Below are 17,100 nucleotides of genomic sequence, written 5' to 3'. Positions count from 1 at the left end.
CATCAAATGTGGTTGTTTCGTAGTGACCTGTCTTTACTTTTCCAGCTGCTTTTTAGCACCTTCTTTGGCACCAAATGAGTGTTTTGTAGCAACAAGTCGCGATTTTTCCAGCGTTTTTTTTAAGCACCAAATGTGAGTGTCTTGTCATGAACCATCACTGTGTTTCCAGCAGCTTTTTAGGCACGAAACATGTATATTGTAGCAACCTGGCGTTTTTTATCATGCTGTAGTGCTGCGAAAAGCGATTGCTTTTTATAGAGACATTGCTGAATTGCCAGCTGGGATAGCGTCCCCCAAAGCCAAAAGATGACCTGTCCTAACCCTAACAGAGTGGTTTTGTGCCTAAACCTAACCACATGTTAACCACAGTGCTGTTGAAACGTAAAGAAATGTAAAGGTCAACATAGCTGCTACATATTAACGTAGAAATGTAACATCTGTGGTTTGCAGAAACGTACAATGCCAACAATTATTTTGGTAATTTAGTTGTTTCACAGTATTTTGATGAATTCATATATTTTGATTCTGTAACTGTGGTCTGAAAGTAAAAAAACCCCTCTAGATAAAGAGAGGGTCTCAAATTATTTGGATTTTCCACATTATATTTGTCATTTAACTTAGAGCCTTATATTTCAGGCCTAAACGTTGTACATTTTAAGGACGTTTGTGATTATATAGATTCTTCAAATAACTTTTAAAGATCAACATGGTTTAGTGCCAAGTTACCTAGCTGAGCTTCTGACTACCTATGCTCCAAGTCGTGATCTGAGATCCTCAAGCCTACCCTCACTAGTTGTCCCTAGATCAAGGCTGATTTGCCTGAGGAAATGGGTTTTTAAATCACTGCTTAAAACGCATTTTTATAGGAAAGCTTTTCCTTTTAATGCCTGACTTGTACTTTTGTGATTTGTAACTTTTGTTTTATTTCCTTTGTATTGTTTTGTTTTATTATTTCTATGCACTTTGTGAAGCACTATGTAACCTTGTTTAGATAAGTGCTATACAAATAAATATCATTATTATTATTTTTTTTATTATATTAGAATTGGAGAATGGAAGCTGCATCTCACTAAGAGAATATGTTAAAAAAAGAGAGCAATGAAGAAGTCACAAAAGAAAAGAAAATGTAATTAACTGTGGAAAGGAACCTGTCAAACCTTTGTCTTAAGAGCGTATGTGCACCTGTGTGAGTGCGTATGAGAGACGGTATGTGTTTGTGTGTGTGTATGTGTGTCTGCACATCCTGAGGGGAGACAGACACAGGAACAGGCTCATTCTTTCCTCTCTCAGTGAGTCACTCTCTCTGTCACGTCGAGAGGTGTCCTGGCTATTTTCCCGAATCATCACTGCATCTGCCGCTCTGCACCGGCATGTTCTCATGTCCTCTAGTGGAGAATCAATGGGTCGGAACATACGATGAGGTAATGAGAGCCTTGCTTCACTGTATGCTGTATATGAACTTATGGAACTTCTGTGTTGTGTTATCATCTCTTGTAACCATACACGCTGTCAATTTCCTGTCATTACTCCCTGGAATCTGGATGCCAGACGGGGCAGGTGGGTGGATTGAAGGTGAATGCATGAAATGGGGTCAAGAGGGTTCAAAGCTTTTAACTGCTTTGAGTGCTTGAGCCTCCCAGGGAAAACCGTGAGCCCCAACAGCCTGAGACATAAAAGACACTGACTCACCTTTGGTCCAGGGAGACCCTCTCCTATTGGTCCTCTCTCTCCTTGGACTCCCTGTGGCCCTTGAGGCCCCTGAGTAAAACATGACGACGTTAATGACTACTGGAGGATCATAAAAAAATAACCTCTGTGACAATTGACTGCCAAATGAAAAGTGATTATTAACTACAGCAGTAACATAGCGTTAGATGCAATTGCTGACCCCCACTGGCTCCCCTTGGCAAAAACAATTGGCGGCTGACATTACTGTCTTTAAGAGGCTGTGGTGGGCTCATGTTTTAAGCAAGCACAAAGGTAGGGATATCTCGTAAAACTAGACAACCTAAGACATCCATTGGTACCAACCATGTCGGCATCGCTTGTTGGGGAAGAGGGCTAAATAACGCTCCAAATTGAGGCTTAATTTTGATAACGTAACAACTGACATGGCCATTTTTAAGGCCCTTGAACTCTCAGCTCAAGATATCTGAATTAAAAAGCGTTATATGGATACCCATGAGTCTCCCCTAAACTGGAGAAGGCTTGTCCTCAACTCTACATAGCTGACATAGATATTGTATATCATGTAGCATCCTTTTTATTGTCTATGTTGTCTTGTCAAATTGTCTGTATGTGTTGTTGTGCTACTCTATGTGCCTTTTAATTGCCCCTCGGGGACAAATAAAGTGTTTTGAATTGAATTGAATTGAATAGATTTCAATCAGCCTATATACTTCAACAGCATAATCAGTCCTGACATTCAGTTATGGATTTTGCTTTTTAAGTGCCATCCAAAGATTTTCAGTGGCCCCATCTGGCCTACTCACCGGTGGTCCAGGCTCGCCAATTCCTAGAGGACCAGGTGGCCCTGTTGGCCCCTGGTAGCCAACATCACCCTGTGGAGTGTGTGGGAATAAGATGAGTATACAAACAGGGTGAGACACAGGTGGATAATTATGTTCTCGTGACTTCATTTTCCAGAACAATAGGGTGTCAAACTTTACCTTGGGTCCCGGAAGGCCAATCCCTGTTTCCCCTTGGATTCCAGGTGGCCCAGGAAGTCCCCTTTCCCCCTATAAAAAGACAGGCAGGGACAGACATGTGCAAATACACAAACAGATGCACAAACACATGGCTTTGTTTGTCTGATTACTGGGTCCAAGGCCTCATTCTGACATGATTGGACATCAGTTGAGCTGTCCAGGTTGGCCGATGACCAAAACCAACATGCTGATCTAGTTCCTGCCACTCCACACGAACACACACTGATTTTCCTACCTCTTATATTAAGCTATTTTAAAGGGGGTTTAGACATGTACTACAGGGTCTCTTCATACCTTAAGTCAAGACTTTATTGGTAAAGAATGCAATTATTCACTCAGAGGCCATAAATCACAGCTATGGTGTGCAGCAGGAGGGCACGCGAGAGTCGGGAAAAGGGAGTGGAAATGTTAGTGGGCGCATACCGGCACTTTTTTTTCCGTTTCCCTTGCCCTTTCAGGCAGGTTGGGACAATGTTTAAAGCCAGACATTAGTCTGCCATTTAGGTGATATAGAATGACAGCCAGACAATCAACATGAACATTCTTCCAAAATAATTAAGGAGGGAACACTTGGTGGGGAGTGAGGTCTCGTTGCAGAATTGGCAGCTATAACACCAGAGAGAGGGCTGAGAAAGTACTAACACACAAATAGGCTGACAAGGTAATAACAGATGAGCTACTTTAGAGCAGTTTCAAATGTTCCATTGGTGATGGATCATAACTCACAAACAAGTGTTCAAATGTATGGCCACCCCATCAGTTTGTAGGGCTACTTGACATTTGTGATGTTATTTATGCCCGTGATAAATTGATTTAATCTAAACGCATTTTAAATGTCAGCTTCGTGAGTGTAATCTTACTCCCAGGAACAGAGAGAACACTTTATTATGTCACGTGTTTTCTCACTTCATGTTCTTCCACATGCAGCAACACATTTTTTTTTCACCTCTGCCACTCCACAGGTAACAACTTTTTTCATTATCTTGATGCTGATGAAACCGCTGACATGGACGCCCTATTTATACAACTATGAAAGAGACTTATTAAAACCAGACTGGAAAAGAGTTTATGGCCCCAACACACAAACCCAGAATGCTTCAGATATGCATCTGGTTTTGGAGAAAAGGAAACGCCGGTCTTTGGCAAAAAGTGAGGTCACTCAAGTATAAAGGAAGGACCAGTCAGAGGGAGGAAAGAGTTTGATTTACGTGTTTCTTAGTTTCCTTTTGTAGTTAAACACTTCCCAGATTTCAGAGGTTTGGTTCATGCATGTCAGAGAGAGAAGCATCAAGACTGAGGAATACTTACTTTTTTACCCATTGCACCTTCAGGTCCGATATCGCCAGGTGGACCAAGCGCACCCTGATTTGGGAACAAGTGTGTGCAAATTAGACTTGGGGCTTTGCAAAGTAAAAGTTATTGCAGATTATGAAGGATCAGACAGACCCTGAACATCACATAGATGAATTGAAAATGGCATAGTTGACTGTATGCCAGACCCCCTCACCTCTGATCAGTGATTGTTGGATCATAGCTAAGCAACCGTACCTAGGCATGTCAAACTTTGAATTCCTCTGTATGTCAAAGCAGTGTGCTTGGGGCTATATATGGATTCTGCGACCACTTTGTGTTTTCTGCCTGACATTGTCTACTGCCACCTGCTGACGATGATGGCAGCAATGACGGTTGTAGATTTTCTACATTATCTTAGCTGATGACATGCTGTGGCATAAAATGTGGACATTAAAAACTTCACCCCTACTACACATTGGGCTGCTGGTATTTTGATTTAATGAATTACCGTGGTAGCCAGTGACTTTCAGCCAAATGCGTTCGTGTCCACCCCTAGTAAAATGCATAAATGGCTGGTGCAGATAATAAGCACAGATGAGTGTGATGTGTTGCAAACTGATTGAAGTAAAAGTTAAAGCTTTTATGAGGACACCTAAATTATCTGTTTGTGATTTCAACAGCTGTCATCTGTCAGCATCTGTTTGTGATGCTGGCCGAATGGTGTTTACTTTGTTGTCATTGGGTTGCCCTAGTTAGAGCAACTGATGTTACATCTCACGTTACACCACAGTTTGTTGATTAAGTTCATTTATTCTGTGGGACCACCACAGCCACGAGACAATAGCATTAGCTATGTTAGCTAAGAAGTGCTAATTTAGCTCATGTCAGGTTTTTTTTTCCCCAAAGTTGAAATTCAACACTAATGTTGGAGCAGCTGACAACTTCACAGGTTCTTCCTGATGTTGTCTAAGGTAATGTTACATAATTGTACACTTTTTAAGACAGGCTGCCCTCAAACTTCACCAGATTCGTCTGTAGTTTGAACTATACCTAGTCACTTAATAGTATGGAGGGTGGTGGTGTCCTTTGAACTCCTCCAAAACCAAATACTCAAGAGCATAAAGTCTGTCATAACATAAGCAGCTACTGCTAGCATACCTGTCTAACAAGCTTACTACTTGTTGTAGTAATTTGGTGTAACTTCAAGTCAAAGGAGCACACCATTAGCTTACTGTGTTATTTTGTGGGGTTCCAAGTTATGTTAGAAAAATGTGGGAGCTAAGATGCTAACGTTAGTATATCAGAGTTTAGACTAATGTTAATGGCTACCCTAGACAGTGTTACATAACTTAATTTAAAGACCCACTGTTTAAAGAAATTAACAGAATTTTTTGAGTGGTGAATCTCCCATATTTCTGGCTGTAAAATGCACATGTGTCATGCTAGTATGGATAGATTGAGAGGTGTTTTGAAAACTTTCGAAGGAATGGGGTTTAGCAAAGGGTCAACTGTAGGTTATTTTATGACAAAAAGAATGGTACATTTCACCTGCAGGCCACGATTTCCTCTTGGACCAATGGTACCTTCAGGACCCTGGAAAAAGAAAAGGAGTTGTTTAAAATGGTGTCATAAACAATACTTTCATCTTAAATGGGTTGTGTTTGATTTAATCATGAAGTGGTAAAGTATGTTATTGCAATAAAACAAAACTATACACCTCTTTATAAAGGTCAGTAATTCTATTCAGACTGTACTCTTATACTTGACTGTATCACTAAAACAATGACAAAAAACACAATGTAATATTTGAATAGTTTAAAATTAAAAGGCAACATACTCTGTCTCCCTTTATTCCAGGTGTACCACACTCCCCTCTCTCTCCCTGTAAAACAGGAAACAGCAGTTTAATGAAGTCTTTAGCATCGCGTCATTTTGCATAATTTCAAGTTTATTACACAGAGTGCAATTGATCTCAGAATAATGAGTTTTAATATTCCAGCCAGGAGCTGCTTTACAACCGCTAATGACATGGGATTTACGTAATTAAATTCCTTTAACAGAAAAGTAACTAGAGATACTTGCAGACAGGCTTGACATTAAACACGGATGAAAAAAAAGGGGAACAAAATGCCATGATATTTCCAAAGTCTTTTGTGTGTACGCTCCCTTTCAGGTCTGGAAAACATAATTCTTCAGTCTCTCTCATTGTTGCAGATTTTCCACAGGCGTGGGAACCCGATACTTCGACAAACCATGGGGGCATATAGAGAGACTCTACAGAAGAATCCATACAATACCTTCTCTCCTTTGTATCCCGCTTTTCCCTGTGTGTACAAAACAGACTTGTTAAGTAAGGAGGAGACGGGCAACGACCAAAACACTGCCACACAGACTGAAGAACAGAGCGTCCTTTTAGAGCAATGACTGATGTGAAAATGAAACAAATCTTATAGATTTTATCCACATTTGTGAATCTTGACTTGATCTAAATTTAAGATACTCACCTCTGCTCCTTCCCGACCTGGAAGACCACTGAGCCCACCCTCACCCTGAGGGATAGAGGAATGTAAGGTTTTACTAGGAAAGGCAACCATCCTGGTTTGTACCAACAATATTTTTGATCTGGTTGTAATATGCAGTTTGATTTAAAACAACAACAATTAATGGTTCAATGAGTGTGCAGCACCTTCTGTCCTTTTGTGCCGGGGCTTCCATCATCTCCAGGACGCCCCTTTTTGCCCTAAAGAGAAAGTCATGAAGGCACCATTAGGCAGAAAAATCAACTCAATCAATATTTAGTAACCCCTTTAATAGAATTAATTTCAATAATAGTATACATATAAAATCTTTTAAAGGTAAGCATCACTCACTATTTGACTTGTTGGATGCATTGAAAAGACCACATGATAAAAAAAAAAGCTGCAGGATACATTTCATTTTATAATTAAGAGCTAAATATTAACAGGCGTCGTCTGAACAATGACAGAATAGAAATGCAAAAAAAGTATTAAGTGGATACTGAAAATGAGGGTCAATAAAGTGGTGCAAGTTAAAAGGCGGCTCCATTATTTTGTCTTTTTTTTGAGGTTTTGATATTATTTTGTGGCTTCCCACTAGAGTTCCTTATGCATTCAAATCCAAAAATTCAAATTTTGGTCTAAATACATATTTTTTAGTGTCAAAATGCTTTCTACCTAAGCCCCTCTAAAAACTTTTCCAACGTGACAAAATGTCGGTTTCTGCACTATGTTGCTGCTACATATAAATCCACATACTGGTGTGGACGCCATGTTAGCTTGCCTCCGAAGTCACACAACACAAACAAACTAAACGATTGAGTGGGTGGTAGACCAGCATCTCCCATGTGCGGTGAGGTACAATTACTATTTATGTCTATGGAGTCTGGTGGATTTGAAGAGTGTAATAAATCGGCCTCAATTTCCTGCTGAAAAGGCTTGTCTGACAGCAATATAAAGTGGTAAAATATTCTTAATATATCATACAATTAAACTGATATTGATACTTGTTAGGTGGCCCTTATTTCAGGCCACCGCCACCAGACGTCTTTGAGGGAAACAATAGTTTTACCTCGCAAAAAACGAGTTGCTGGTCTTCCGCTGTCTCTGATTGGTTAGTTAGTTTATGTTATTGTGTGACTTTTGAAACCAAACTAACATGGCGTCCACAGCAGTAGGCTATAATAATTAAACTGCATCATCTTCCACCTCTAAACTCAAATATTCCAAGTTAACATTTTCCTCACTCTATGCTTACACTGTAAGCGAATGGTGTGTCTGAGGTGGGTGAAGGAGGGGAGGGAACCTACGTGTTGTAACCTACGTCAAAACACTTTTTGCTCACGGCTGAGTTTCCACTTGAAAAACATGGGGGAAAAAACGCAGACCAACCCTTTTACTAATTAAATGCTACTATGTGAAAAATACCTAACCATGAGGCTTGGCTCATGATGACAGGAAAAATGTTACATCATCCCTGCCAGCCCTATTCTAAAGGTTAACTAGATATTAATCTTATCTCTGACTGATTACAAGAAAAAACTATAATGCAAGACATTTGTGTTTTTGTTGAGAGTCAGATGAGAAGATCAGTAACATACTCTCATGTCTGCTATGGCTACAGCCTGCAGCTAGTTAGCTTAGCATAAAGACTGGAAGCAGAGGGAAACGGGTAGCCTGGCTCTAGCTAAACAAGAAAACGTTTGAGTGGTAAGACTTTGAGGTGGTAGCACGCGGATTTGGTTACCTGGACAAAGCTAACATAGCTGTTTCGCACCATTTCCAGTCTTTATGCTAAGCTAAGCTAACTGGCTGCTGGCTGTAGCTTCATATTTAGCGTGCAGACATGAGAGTGGTAGAAGTTTTCTCACTTAACTCTTGCAAGACAGCAAACAAGTGTATATTACTTCAAATTTGGCGGTGATTTGTTGTTCTACAATAGATAGGCTTCTTTAACAATAGCTGTAAATCAGAATGTAGCTTTAAGAATAGCCTTATTGGCTGCCTTTTGTTCTGCAATAAGCTGTGTGAGAGCTCTTTTTGTTGACCTATATAGGCCTCATGGCAGCAACATGTTTGAAGTGCAGCATGGATAAAGGTGATTGAGTCTGGGAGCAGATGAGTCAGAGAGGACTTCAAGTTGTCTGCATCTGTGTGTGTGTGTGTGTGTGTGTGTGTGTGTGAGAGGACTCACCCAAACAACAGTCTGACTCTTCTCTCTGTTTTCATGCATGTGTGTTATGGACTGTGCATGTTCTTATCTTCCAGCTATCTCCCTGTCTGTATGTCTTTGTCTGCACACACTGCTTCCTCCAGTGTGCGCCTGTTACCAGTGATGTGAAACAGCTTTTGTTCGGAGCATTAAGTTTAAGGGGGTAATTACTCTGTTCTCATCCTGTGAAAATACATCAAAGCAAAACCACTACTTCTAATTGTGGCTGACCTTCTCTGTGTAATAAAAGAAGGTTTCACATCACGACACAGCTTTGGCAGGCGAAGAAAGTCATGCATGTAACATCTTATCCACCAAGCATGTGTCCTCAGACAATCCCAAGTGGCTGGGTTCTTTCAACAGACATGATTCTACTGATTTCCCATGTATATATCTGTTTCAGCCTGTTCTCAATAAACTGTAAGAGGAATGTAAGGTATTTGCTTTACTCTCACTGCTGCAGGGAAACGGAGCTTCGCAAAACCGCACAATTTACTAAAACCCCCAAAACCTTGCAATTATGCAGCCTGTTAGCATTAAGGGTGCCTTTGTCAGCTGTGTTGTCCTCTACGGCGCTTCATAAGGAGCCAGTTTAGGAGTAATTTAGAGGCAGCAGAGGAAAACATGTGTTTTTCAAAAACACAGACTTAATCTCTTTGCATGTTTGTAGCAGAGGAGGGCCAATATGAAACCCCAAAGAGTTCAATAAATGAAACAGAGTGCACCTGGGTGAGAGGAGTCACACTGCTGCTAATCAGCTATAAACACCATTCCTTATGACGCATTATTATGGATCCACGCGCGTGCTGGTTCGAGACGGTCGGCGTAGGGCAAAGAGGTCATGGTTAGGGCTAGTATTAGCCAATCTTGGACATTCTGGATAAGTGTTAAATTTACGAGAAAAAAATTCCCAAATCTACTGCCAGAAAGTCAGGTGACGGAGTATAAAGAGTGACACAATCCATACAGGGAGGAAGATGTGGTGGATGAATGGGTAAAATACAGGACTTTTACGTGGGAGACATATAAGTGAATGTTAGCTTCACAATTTCAAACTTAGCTCATTTATTATTATCAGTTTTTAGTATGCAGCTTTGTTTTTTCCTTGTGGTGACCTCAGAGTACTTTTAAATTATAAGTGTGCATTATTTAGTCAAAAATAAAACACAAGACTTATTCTAAGTCTTTATGTCTGGAAAATGTATCAGGACAGAAAGTTTAAAGTTCACTAGCTTCGTTCCATGAGCTGTCAAAAGTTGGCAATGCTAAATAATGTAAGTTCTTATTCAAATGCACAAGCACACTATAAATGGACTTGCTGGCTGCGGACACCTGGGTGCTAATACCATCTGCCATGATGAAAATGGCATTATAAAATAATCATAAAAATGTAATGTGTAAAAAAACGATTTGTGAAATAAACTCAACTAATTGTTATTGTAATTTCATAATCATTATTTCCATAGTAACAGAGATTTATTGGACATTATTTTACTTTCATGATAGACATTGTATTAAAAAATGAACAGTCCACTAAACCTCTCTCTTGAGCTCACCAAGGCTGCAAAAGCTACCAACCTTTCCCGCTAATCAGCTGATTAAAAAGGACATGTCGTCAGGTTTGTGTCTCTGTGCTCTGTTTATTTAACACTGCAGCTGGATAGTTAATTAAGAACAACTCTGACACTGTGGACATTTGATCTGTGCTAACAGATGCTAAGTGGCTAAATTTGGTTGCAGTTGTTGAGCATGATAGCTTCAGAGGCAGAGGGCATGAGTTTGGCTGAGAATCTGTATATAGAGATTAATAATGATATTAAATAAAGTCCTAAAAAACTGTCATTAAGATAATAAGGGATGAATAATCATTCTGACTTATTTACTGACTGAATCTTGAACACCACATATGTAAATGCTTGGTAGGAGGAATACTTACAGGAGGGCCGAGGGCTCCCCTCTCACCCTTTTCACAGGCACATGTGCTCTGGGCCAGAGGACACTTCAAACACAGTGAAAGAACGTCAGATGGGCCATCCAGGGACACAAATCAAGAGATGTGCAGAAAGACCGCAGTCTCGAGACTTACCCCTTCATCCGCCAGCGACGTCTGTGGAGCAACAAACACAAGAATGTCAAGATGTTGTCAGACTTACTCCATATGGTTCATTTATACCCCACCGGCAAACATTTACTGAGAGAGATCTAAGAAAACTTTCCGAACTCTGAATCTGAGGTAAACTTTTAATTCTGGTCTTAAAGTGACATTGTAGGATTAGACTGCAGCCAAAAACACCTGCTACTCAAACACCCAATTAAACTTGCTCACAGCTGGCCTGGGTTCAACTTGTCAAATGGCCCTCAACCCCTCCTCCACCTGACTCTGCGACTGGACTCACATCCTGCATTTCCTCTTGTAACAGATACTTCTTGCCAGAGCCCTGTTTTTCACCCCACGGGTTGCTTTTCTCTTCAAAGCTAACCGCATTCTCTACACAAGGGAGAATGGTCGAAATTCCACCGAGAGTAAACGCAAACCACATGAATTGATCAGTAAAATAGCCTCGCTTAACATCCAGGGGATGTTTCCGTAGTCTGGGAGGGGTGTCTGAAAAACACAGACAGTCGGAGCAATGCATTCGAATGCTGACACTAAAGATTAAAGACAGTTTCTCAGCTGAGACGGAGGCACATGCTTATGACATACAGATGCTGCCTGTGCAGGGCAACGAGATGAAAGTCTGGTTGTGGACTAGCTTCTCTTGCATGCAAGCAGAATTGCAGGTTGTCAGGTTCAATGCTGTAGGAGCCTCAGAGCTTCAGCTTTCTATAAAGTTCTCCCTTATCATATTTGGATGTGTACCACCTGTGTCAACAGCAAGCCTGAGTTTGAAGTGGTGTTTGAGGAGCTGCTTGAATGATGTAGCGTGCATGCACGTTCTTGCAGGGCTCCTGCTCTATTACTGTCCCCGATTTTCCCACAAAGAGTTTTAATGCGGAGCATATGTTACAGCTAACAGCCTGGTAGTTCAGGATGTTGCTGTGCAGCACATGTTCTAATTATCTTGGTGGAAATCAACGGTCGGTTTATGAAAATAGTAACCCCAATCACTCAAGTCAGGATAAACAACTGGAAGTACAGACAAACTCTGTCTTAGTTACCTTCAAACACATGCATGGCCAAAGAAGAATTTCAGAGCTTGCGATTTTTTCGACCAACTGCTGGTTTTAGAGTGAATGTCAGAGTGAATTTAATCTTACAGTGATGACCTTGGTGATGACAGCAGATCTGTTACTATGGCAGCAGGTAGCAGGTGTACATCAGGGATGCAATAAGGCAAGAAATAAAGCAGTGGGTGGTGTTGAGGATGGCACAGAGGAAGAGCTTATTGGGTGCATGGAGATGCTAACATTTGATTCATTTGGCAAAAGTCACTCTGCATGATGGCTTTTTGAAGCTCCCACCTGCCATTACTGGGAATAAACAACTACCAAACATGCATGTAATTTCACAAAATGTAAGTGCCGAAGAAACATAGGTGAGTGATTACATGCAAGTCTGATTAATGACAATGTGATTAGAGAGCTGACTTTGAGGAGTTTACATGATCTTGCAAGTGATTTTTGTAATTGGAGGATTCTAATGCAACTTTTGTTGAACAAGAAACAATATGGGCACAAAGAAACAGCTGAAACAAAGTTCAACAGTAGCTCAAGTAAAGAAGGGTCATCAACTCAGCAAACTGACTCAGTAATGTGCATCACACAACCACATCTCATTAAAGTTTACTTTCATTGGCCAACATAAGCTACTGGTCATTTCAGACTACACAAGGCTGTAGCAGAAGAACTCCTGTGTGTAATGAAGCGACCAAGGGTGCATTTAATTGCTTATACTTTTAGTTTTTGATTTGTAAGAGGAAAAAACTGTTTTGGCTTTTTTCAGAAACTACACAATCATGCATAACAGCACAAATTAAAAAGCTGACAATGAGTAGACAACTATAACTTCACCACATCTGAATAATAGCATCTTTTACTCACAATCTCCTTGATGAATTTATCCACAATGCCCCTGTCCTGCAGGTTGTGAAGGTAGCGTGATGCTGGGGAGCTAGCAATCAGCCGCAACTGAGCCATATTGGCGGCCTCATTGGCTTCAGGTGTGATGCCTATGGTGAAGAAGCGGACGCCCTGGTTCTTGGCATCAGCCACAGCTGAAAATATGTCCGGGTTCCTGGGGTGCGAGATGCCGTCAAAGAGCAGAACGGCCACCTTTATGCTCCTGAGATCCGACTCCTCCAGGTAAATACGGGTGAGGTTGGTGATGGCGTAAGTGGTGTAGGTGCCATGACCAATGTACACAATGGGAGCGATCCGGGCCTTGAAGTCGTCGATGCCCCTCCACTGTTTGAAGGTCTGCTCTATGATGACATGGCTGCTGTACTGAAGGAGAGCTGCCCGGGCGCTGAGGCCCCGGCCGGTCTGCAGACGGAGGTTCTGCAGTCGGTCCATCACATCTGTGACAAAGCGCTTCTCCTGGGCATGGTTGTCTTTGGCGCTCTCTGAGCTGTCGATCAGAAAGGCTAACTCCAAACTGCAATCTTCATCAATGAGGGCTGAAATTGAAGAGGAGATAGCCAATTATTAACAGTGAGGATCGAAGGTTTTAAAGGACAGATGCATTATTATTAGTTTGCTTTTTTTTTAATCATTGTAGAGCTTTCCAGTCCATTCAAATTTTGGTTGAAGTGCATATGTTTTAGTGTCCAAATGCTATGTTCCCCAAGCCATTCTCAAAATATTTTCCCACATGACCTGACGTAGATGTCTGTATGGTGATGTTGCAACAGATGAACCTACTAGCCTGCCTAATGTACATCTTGTGACTCTGCCTTCTTTGGGAATTGTGTGAAATCAGTCTTCCAAATTTGCTATATTCCTTTAACCCCCCAAACTGGCACAGAAGCTAACCAACCGATCGAGGCAGTGGTACAGCCGGAAAAAAAAAAAATCTTAAAAAAAAATCCTTGGTGAAACCCCTTTCAGTTTTTTACTACGTCACTGCTTTTTGCTAACAGCTGAGTGGGCGTTTCCCAGGCCTCCAGGAAGTGTGTCAAACTTTCAAGCTAACTGTTACCTCTTTCTCTCAGTGACAGCTTACCAGCTCCGAACCATAGTTGGGAACAGGCTTATTAACATTAATTTTAACTTGGCTCTTTATCAGGCGGTAACTAGCTAGCGGTCTGGGTCACTCTGCAGAAGGAAGGATGGTGAGGCGTTCAGGTGCTGTTCACTAGCACTGGCTTCATTGCAGTCTTAACCACAAAACAATAAACTCTCCCTTCTCATGGGGTCTAACAGTAGCCTTGAGCTTATTTATACACTTAATTCTACTGCTATCATCACTATTTGCTGCCTGTGTCTTCACCATGGCACCCTGAAAGAAGCACTTGCATACACCGAAGCACTCATGACACATTCACCACCAACCTAACTGGGGAAAAAGGGTGAGCTGGTAACACAATGTTACACGAACTGTGCAACTACAACTTCAAGGTGCTGTGATGGCATGGGGCTCAAAGGACTTTTTCCCATACTTACAATTGGATAAAGGCATCTGTACATCAGTGGATAGAATTTTTGAGCATCAGATCATTATTAGATCAATTTGGTCCAATAACATTCTGAAAGTTTAGAAGGGCCGCAAGATTAAACAATTTTTTTCCCTGTCAAGTTAGCAGAGAGCTAAACCAGGAGGTAGCCACTCGGTCTGCAAAGTCTCTGGTGCGCTTGTGCCACAGGCGCAATGATGCGGACGATCCGGGTAATTTTGGTGCCACTGAACCACTTTCTTAGGAATGAACGGGGCCCCACCTACAACGCTGTGTCCCGTTCTCTTTACACATCCATGGCGTTTCCATTTGAAACACCAGAAAAGAACGCAGATGCCCTTTAAAGATGTAGTTTGACATTTAAGGAAATACACTTGTTTTCATGGTGAGAGTTAAGTGAAAAGAACTGTACTCTCAAGGACTCTCAAGTCTGGATGCTATATGAAACTAGAGCTAGCTGCTGGTTAGCTTAGCTTAGCATAAAGTCTAGTAATAGGGAGTAGCAGCTAGCCTTGGCATGGCTTTTTAGAAGGAGTGTGTACATCTTGGCATTTCATCATTAGACGATAGCTGTTTTGGCTTCTTAACAAGCCTGTGACTTAACAAATTACCAAGTTACTTGCACATGAGGTATTTTGCCTGTATCTCCTGTTGCCAAGTTGGTTCCCCAGGCCTTTTCAATCAAGATACATCATTTTTTACTTTCATATCCAGCCAAATATAAAGATCCAAGTGATTACAGCCAAATGGATTTTATGAGTCAGGGAGAAATCTTTATCTGCGGAGCCTTCAGAGAGGGTAAAGGTGATTTATTGACTGTTTAGGCTCTATAGGCTCATGCCTTTTCAGGAAAAGTGTGATAAGTTCATGAATGTGACATATAATTTTGAAGAGGAAATAAAAGTAACTCAACTTGCAGCACCAACCTTCAGCAATGGAAGGAGGTCACAGATCTAATATAGGCTGAGGATAAATCACATTAATCTTCACGGAAATATGTCACAGAGAGAATGTGCCTGGGGAAACGGGATTCTGAGCGAATAAAACATTTGGGTAACAGAGCACTGAACGGTCACACAGGAGATGGATGGCTCTGAGAAGCCTGAGAGATATGATCAATCCAAGTGGATTGCATCCTCCAGCGATGTCCTTGTTGAGTATCATGTTCTATTTTTTTTACCTGTGGCAGCAGCCTTTTTTTCCCTGTGATGAAAAAGTGAAAGATGTCCTGCCTGCACAAATTCCACACCACTTTCCCAAGTAAGAGCATCAGTGGAAAAGAGCCAATAAGACAGCCCCCCAGAAAAATGTAAAGAGACTACTTTAGACTTACATTTGCCATTTTGTGGTATGGCATTGGAGGGATTTACTTTGCTCTTCTTCTTCGTTGTCACCACCACTTCCTCATAGTCTTCGTCATAGTCCTGTGCCAAAAGACCCTGAAGTCCCCACAGCAGCAGGAGCCAGTGCAGTGAGGGGACCATGACTTCCCTAAGAGATGAAGAGAAAACAGAGATGGATAAAAAGACCCAGACACGTCCTCACATTTTAATACAGTACCTTCCAAAAAAACTGCACACACTCAGAGAACAAGCTTTAACAAGCATGTGTGTTTGAGACTCAGGTACAAAGCATGCATAACTCACAATGTTGCTGACTTAGGTCTCCAATGCGTTCAGCTCTATAAAGCAATCCTGGCAGTGAGGAAATTCAGAAAAAGTGCAAAAACTGAAAAGGAGATATTCTTCATTCACAGTTAGTTTGTTTCCATGTCCTGAGCATCAAGCTGAGTGTCCTCGTCCAGGGTTGCAGAAGTTGAGTCTGTGGGTTAAGTGGGCACTTTTTGGTGACACCAGCAGCACCAGCAACAGCAGCACTAGTACGCTGCCAAAAGTTTAGACTGTATTCTGGCTCTCATGAGACTCAAGCCATTCTAAGCTCGCAGTAAATTAAGGGAAGTCCAGCCCTTTTTCAAACTCACTCACTCCCATTTAGGGGAGAGCGTGGGAGGGGTGCCTGGGGAGGCAGACACTTCAGAAATCCCTCAACATGACAGAGCAATGAGTGCACCCCCCTCCCCCAATATTTTATTTGTCATTTTTACTTAGTTAGCCACGCTATTTCAAAAAGGGACAAAAAGGAAAGCCCGTGGGAATAACAGCAATTTGTTCGAGACAGCTGGTTAAAATCAAAACAGGGCTTTATTGTTTTTTTTTTTGCCAATGTGTTGTGGGGTAGCTACCATAAGCACATCAAGGTCATGTCCTTGGTAATATTTCTGCAAAGCTAGCAACCTTACATTACACGTTTTTCCTGAGGCTGACTCTAATGTTTCTAACCAAGTCTTCATTGGCAAAAAGCTCAGTAAATTAAAGCAGGATTATCTTACTTCTGAAAAAGGAAACAACAGAATCATCCTTTTAGAAATGAAGAGTTGAATTCATAAGCCATAAAACACACATGCTCAATTCAGTGCACTCAGCTGCACTTGGCCTGGTATGACAAGTAGCTAATGGTGGCCAATGTCTGTGCATGTTAGCTAACTTTATTGCTTTTGAGTTCATAGTCACCAAAGTTGAACTCTTTTGTTCGCATCAAATGGAAGTGAACAGAAGATTTAATTTTGCCCATGTGTGACCATACCCTGATACTGTAATGGTCACTTAGGGCCACAGTGCACTGTTTAGCAAAGGTTACATAGTGTGCATTTATATACCCATACTACCATACCATTCCGCATGCCAGAAAAAGATTTAATG

The 17,100-nt window shown here is 41.4% G+C and overlaps 1 protein-coding gene across 1 annotated transcript in view; it reads right to left on the bottom strand.

The window, feature by feature from the left end:
* The window catches only part of LOC126402024 (collagen alpha-1(XXVIII) chain-like), a 38,675-nt gene extending 21,746 nt beyond the window's left edge, over positions 1–16,929 (bottom strand). The window contains exons 1-14 of the mRNA XM_050063668.1: positions 15,988–16,929; positions 15,675–15,832; positions 12,771–13,345; positions 10,816–10,836; positions 10,666–10,728; positions 6,688–6,741; positions 6,506–6,550; positions 6,299–6,325; positions 5,839–5,883; positions 5,550–5,594; positions 4,017–4,070; positions 2,670–2,738; positions 2,493–2,561; positions 1,690–1,758 (exon numbers count right to left, since the gene is read on the bottom strand). Coding sequence (XP_049919625.1) covers positions 1,690–1,758; positions 2,493–2,561; positions 2,670–2,738; positions 4,017–4,070; positions 5,550–5,594; positions 5,839–5,883; positions 6,299–6,325; positions 6,506–6,550; positions 6,688–6,741; positions 10,666–10,728; positions 10,816–10,836; positions 12,771–13,345; positions 15,675–15,825 — 1,287 coding nt within the window. The 5' untranslated portion in view covers positions 15,826–15,832; positions 15,988–16,929. The remainder of the gene's footprint in view (positions 1–1,689; positions 1,759–2,492; positions 2,562–2,669; positions 2,739–4,016; positions 4,071–5,549; positions 5,595–5,838; positions 5,884–6,298; positions 6,326–6,505; positions 6,551–6,687; positions 6,742–10,665; positions 10,729–10,815; positions 10,837–12,770; positions 13,346–15,674; positions 15,833–15,987) is intronic.
* Positions 16,930–17,100: the final 171 nt, after the last annotated feature.

Source organism: Epinephelus moara, chromosome 15 (assembly GCF_006386435.1).
Source record: "Epinephelus moara isolate mb chromosome 15, YSFRI_EMoa_1.0, whole genome shotgun sequence".
In the NCBI taxonomy this organism is placed as follows: domain Eukaryota; kingdom Metazoa; phylum Chordata; class Actinopteri; order Perciformes; family Serranidae; genus Epinephelus; species Epinephelus moara.
Note: the sequence above shows the minus strand (reverse complement) of the source record. Positions and strands in the feature narration are given on the sequence as shown.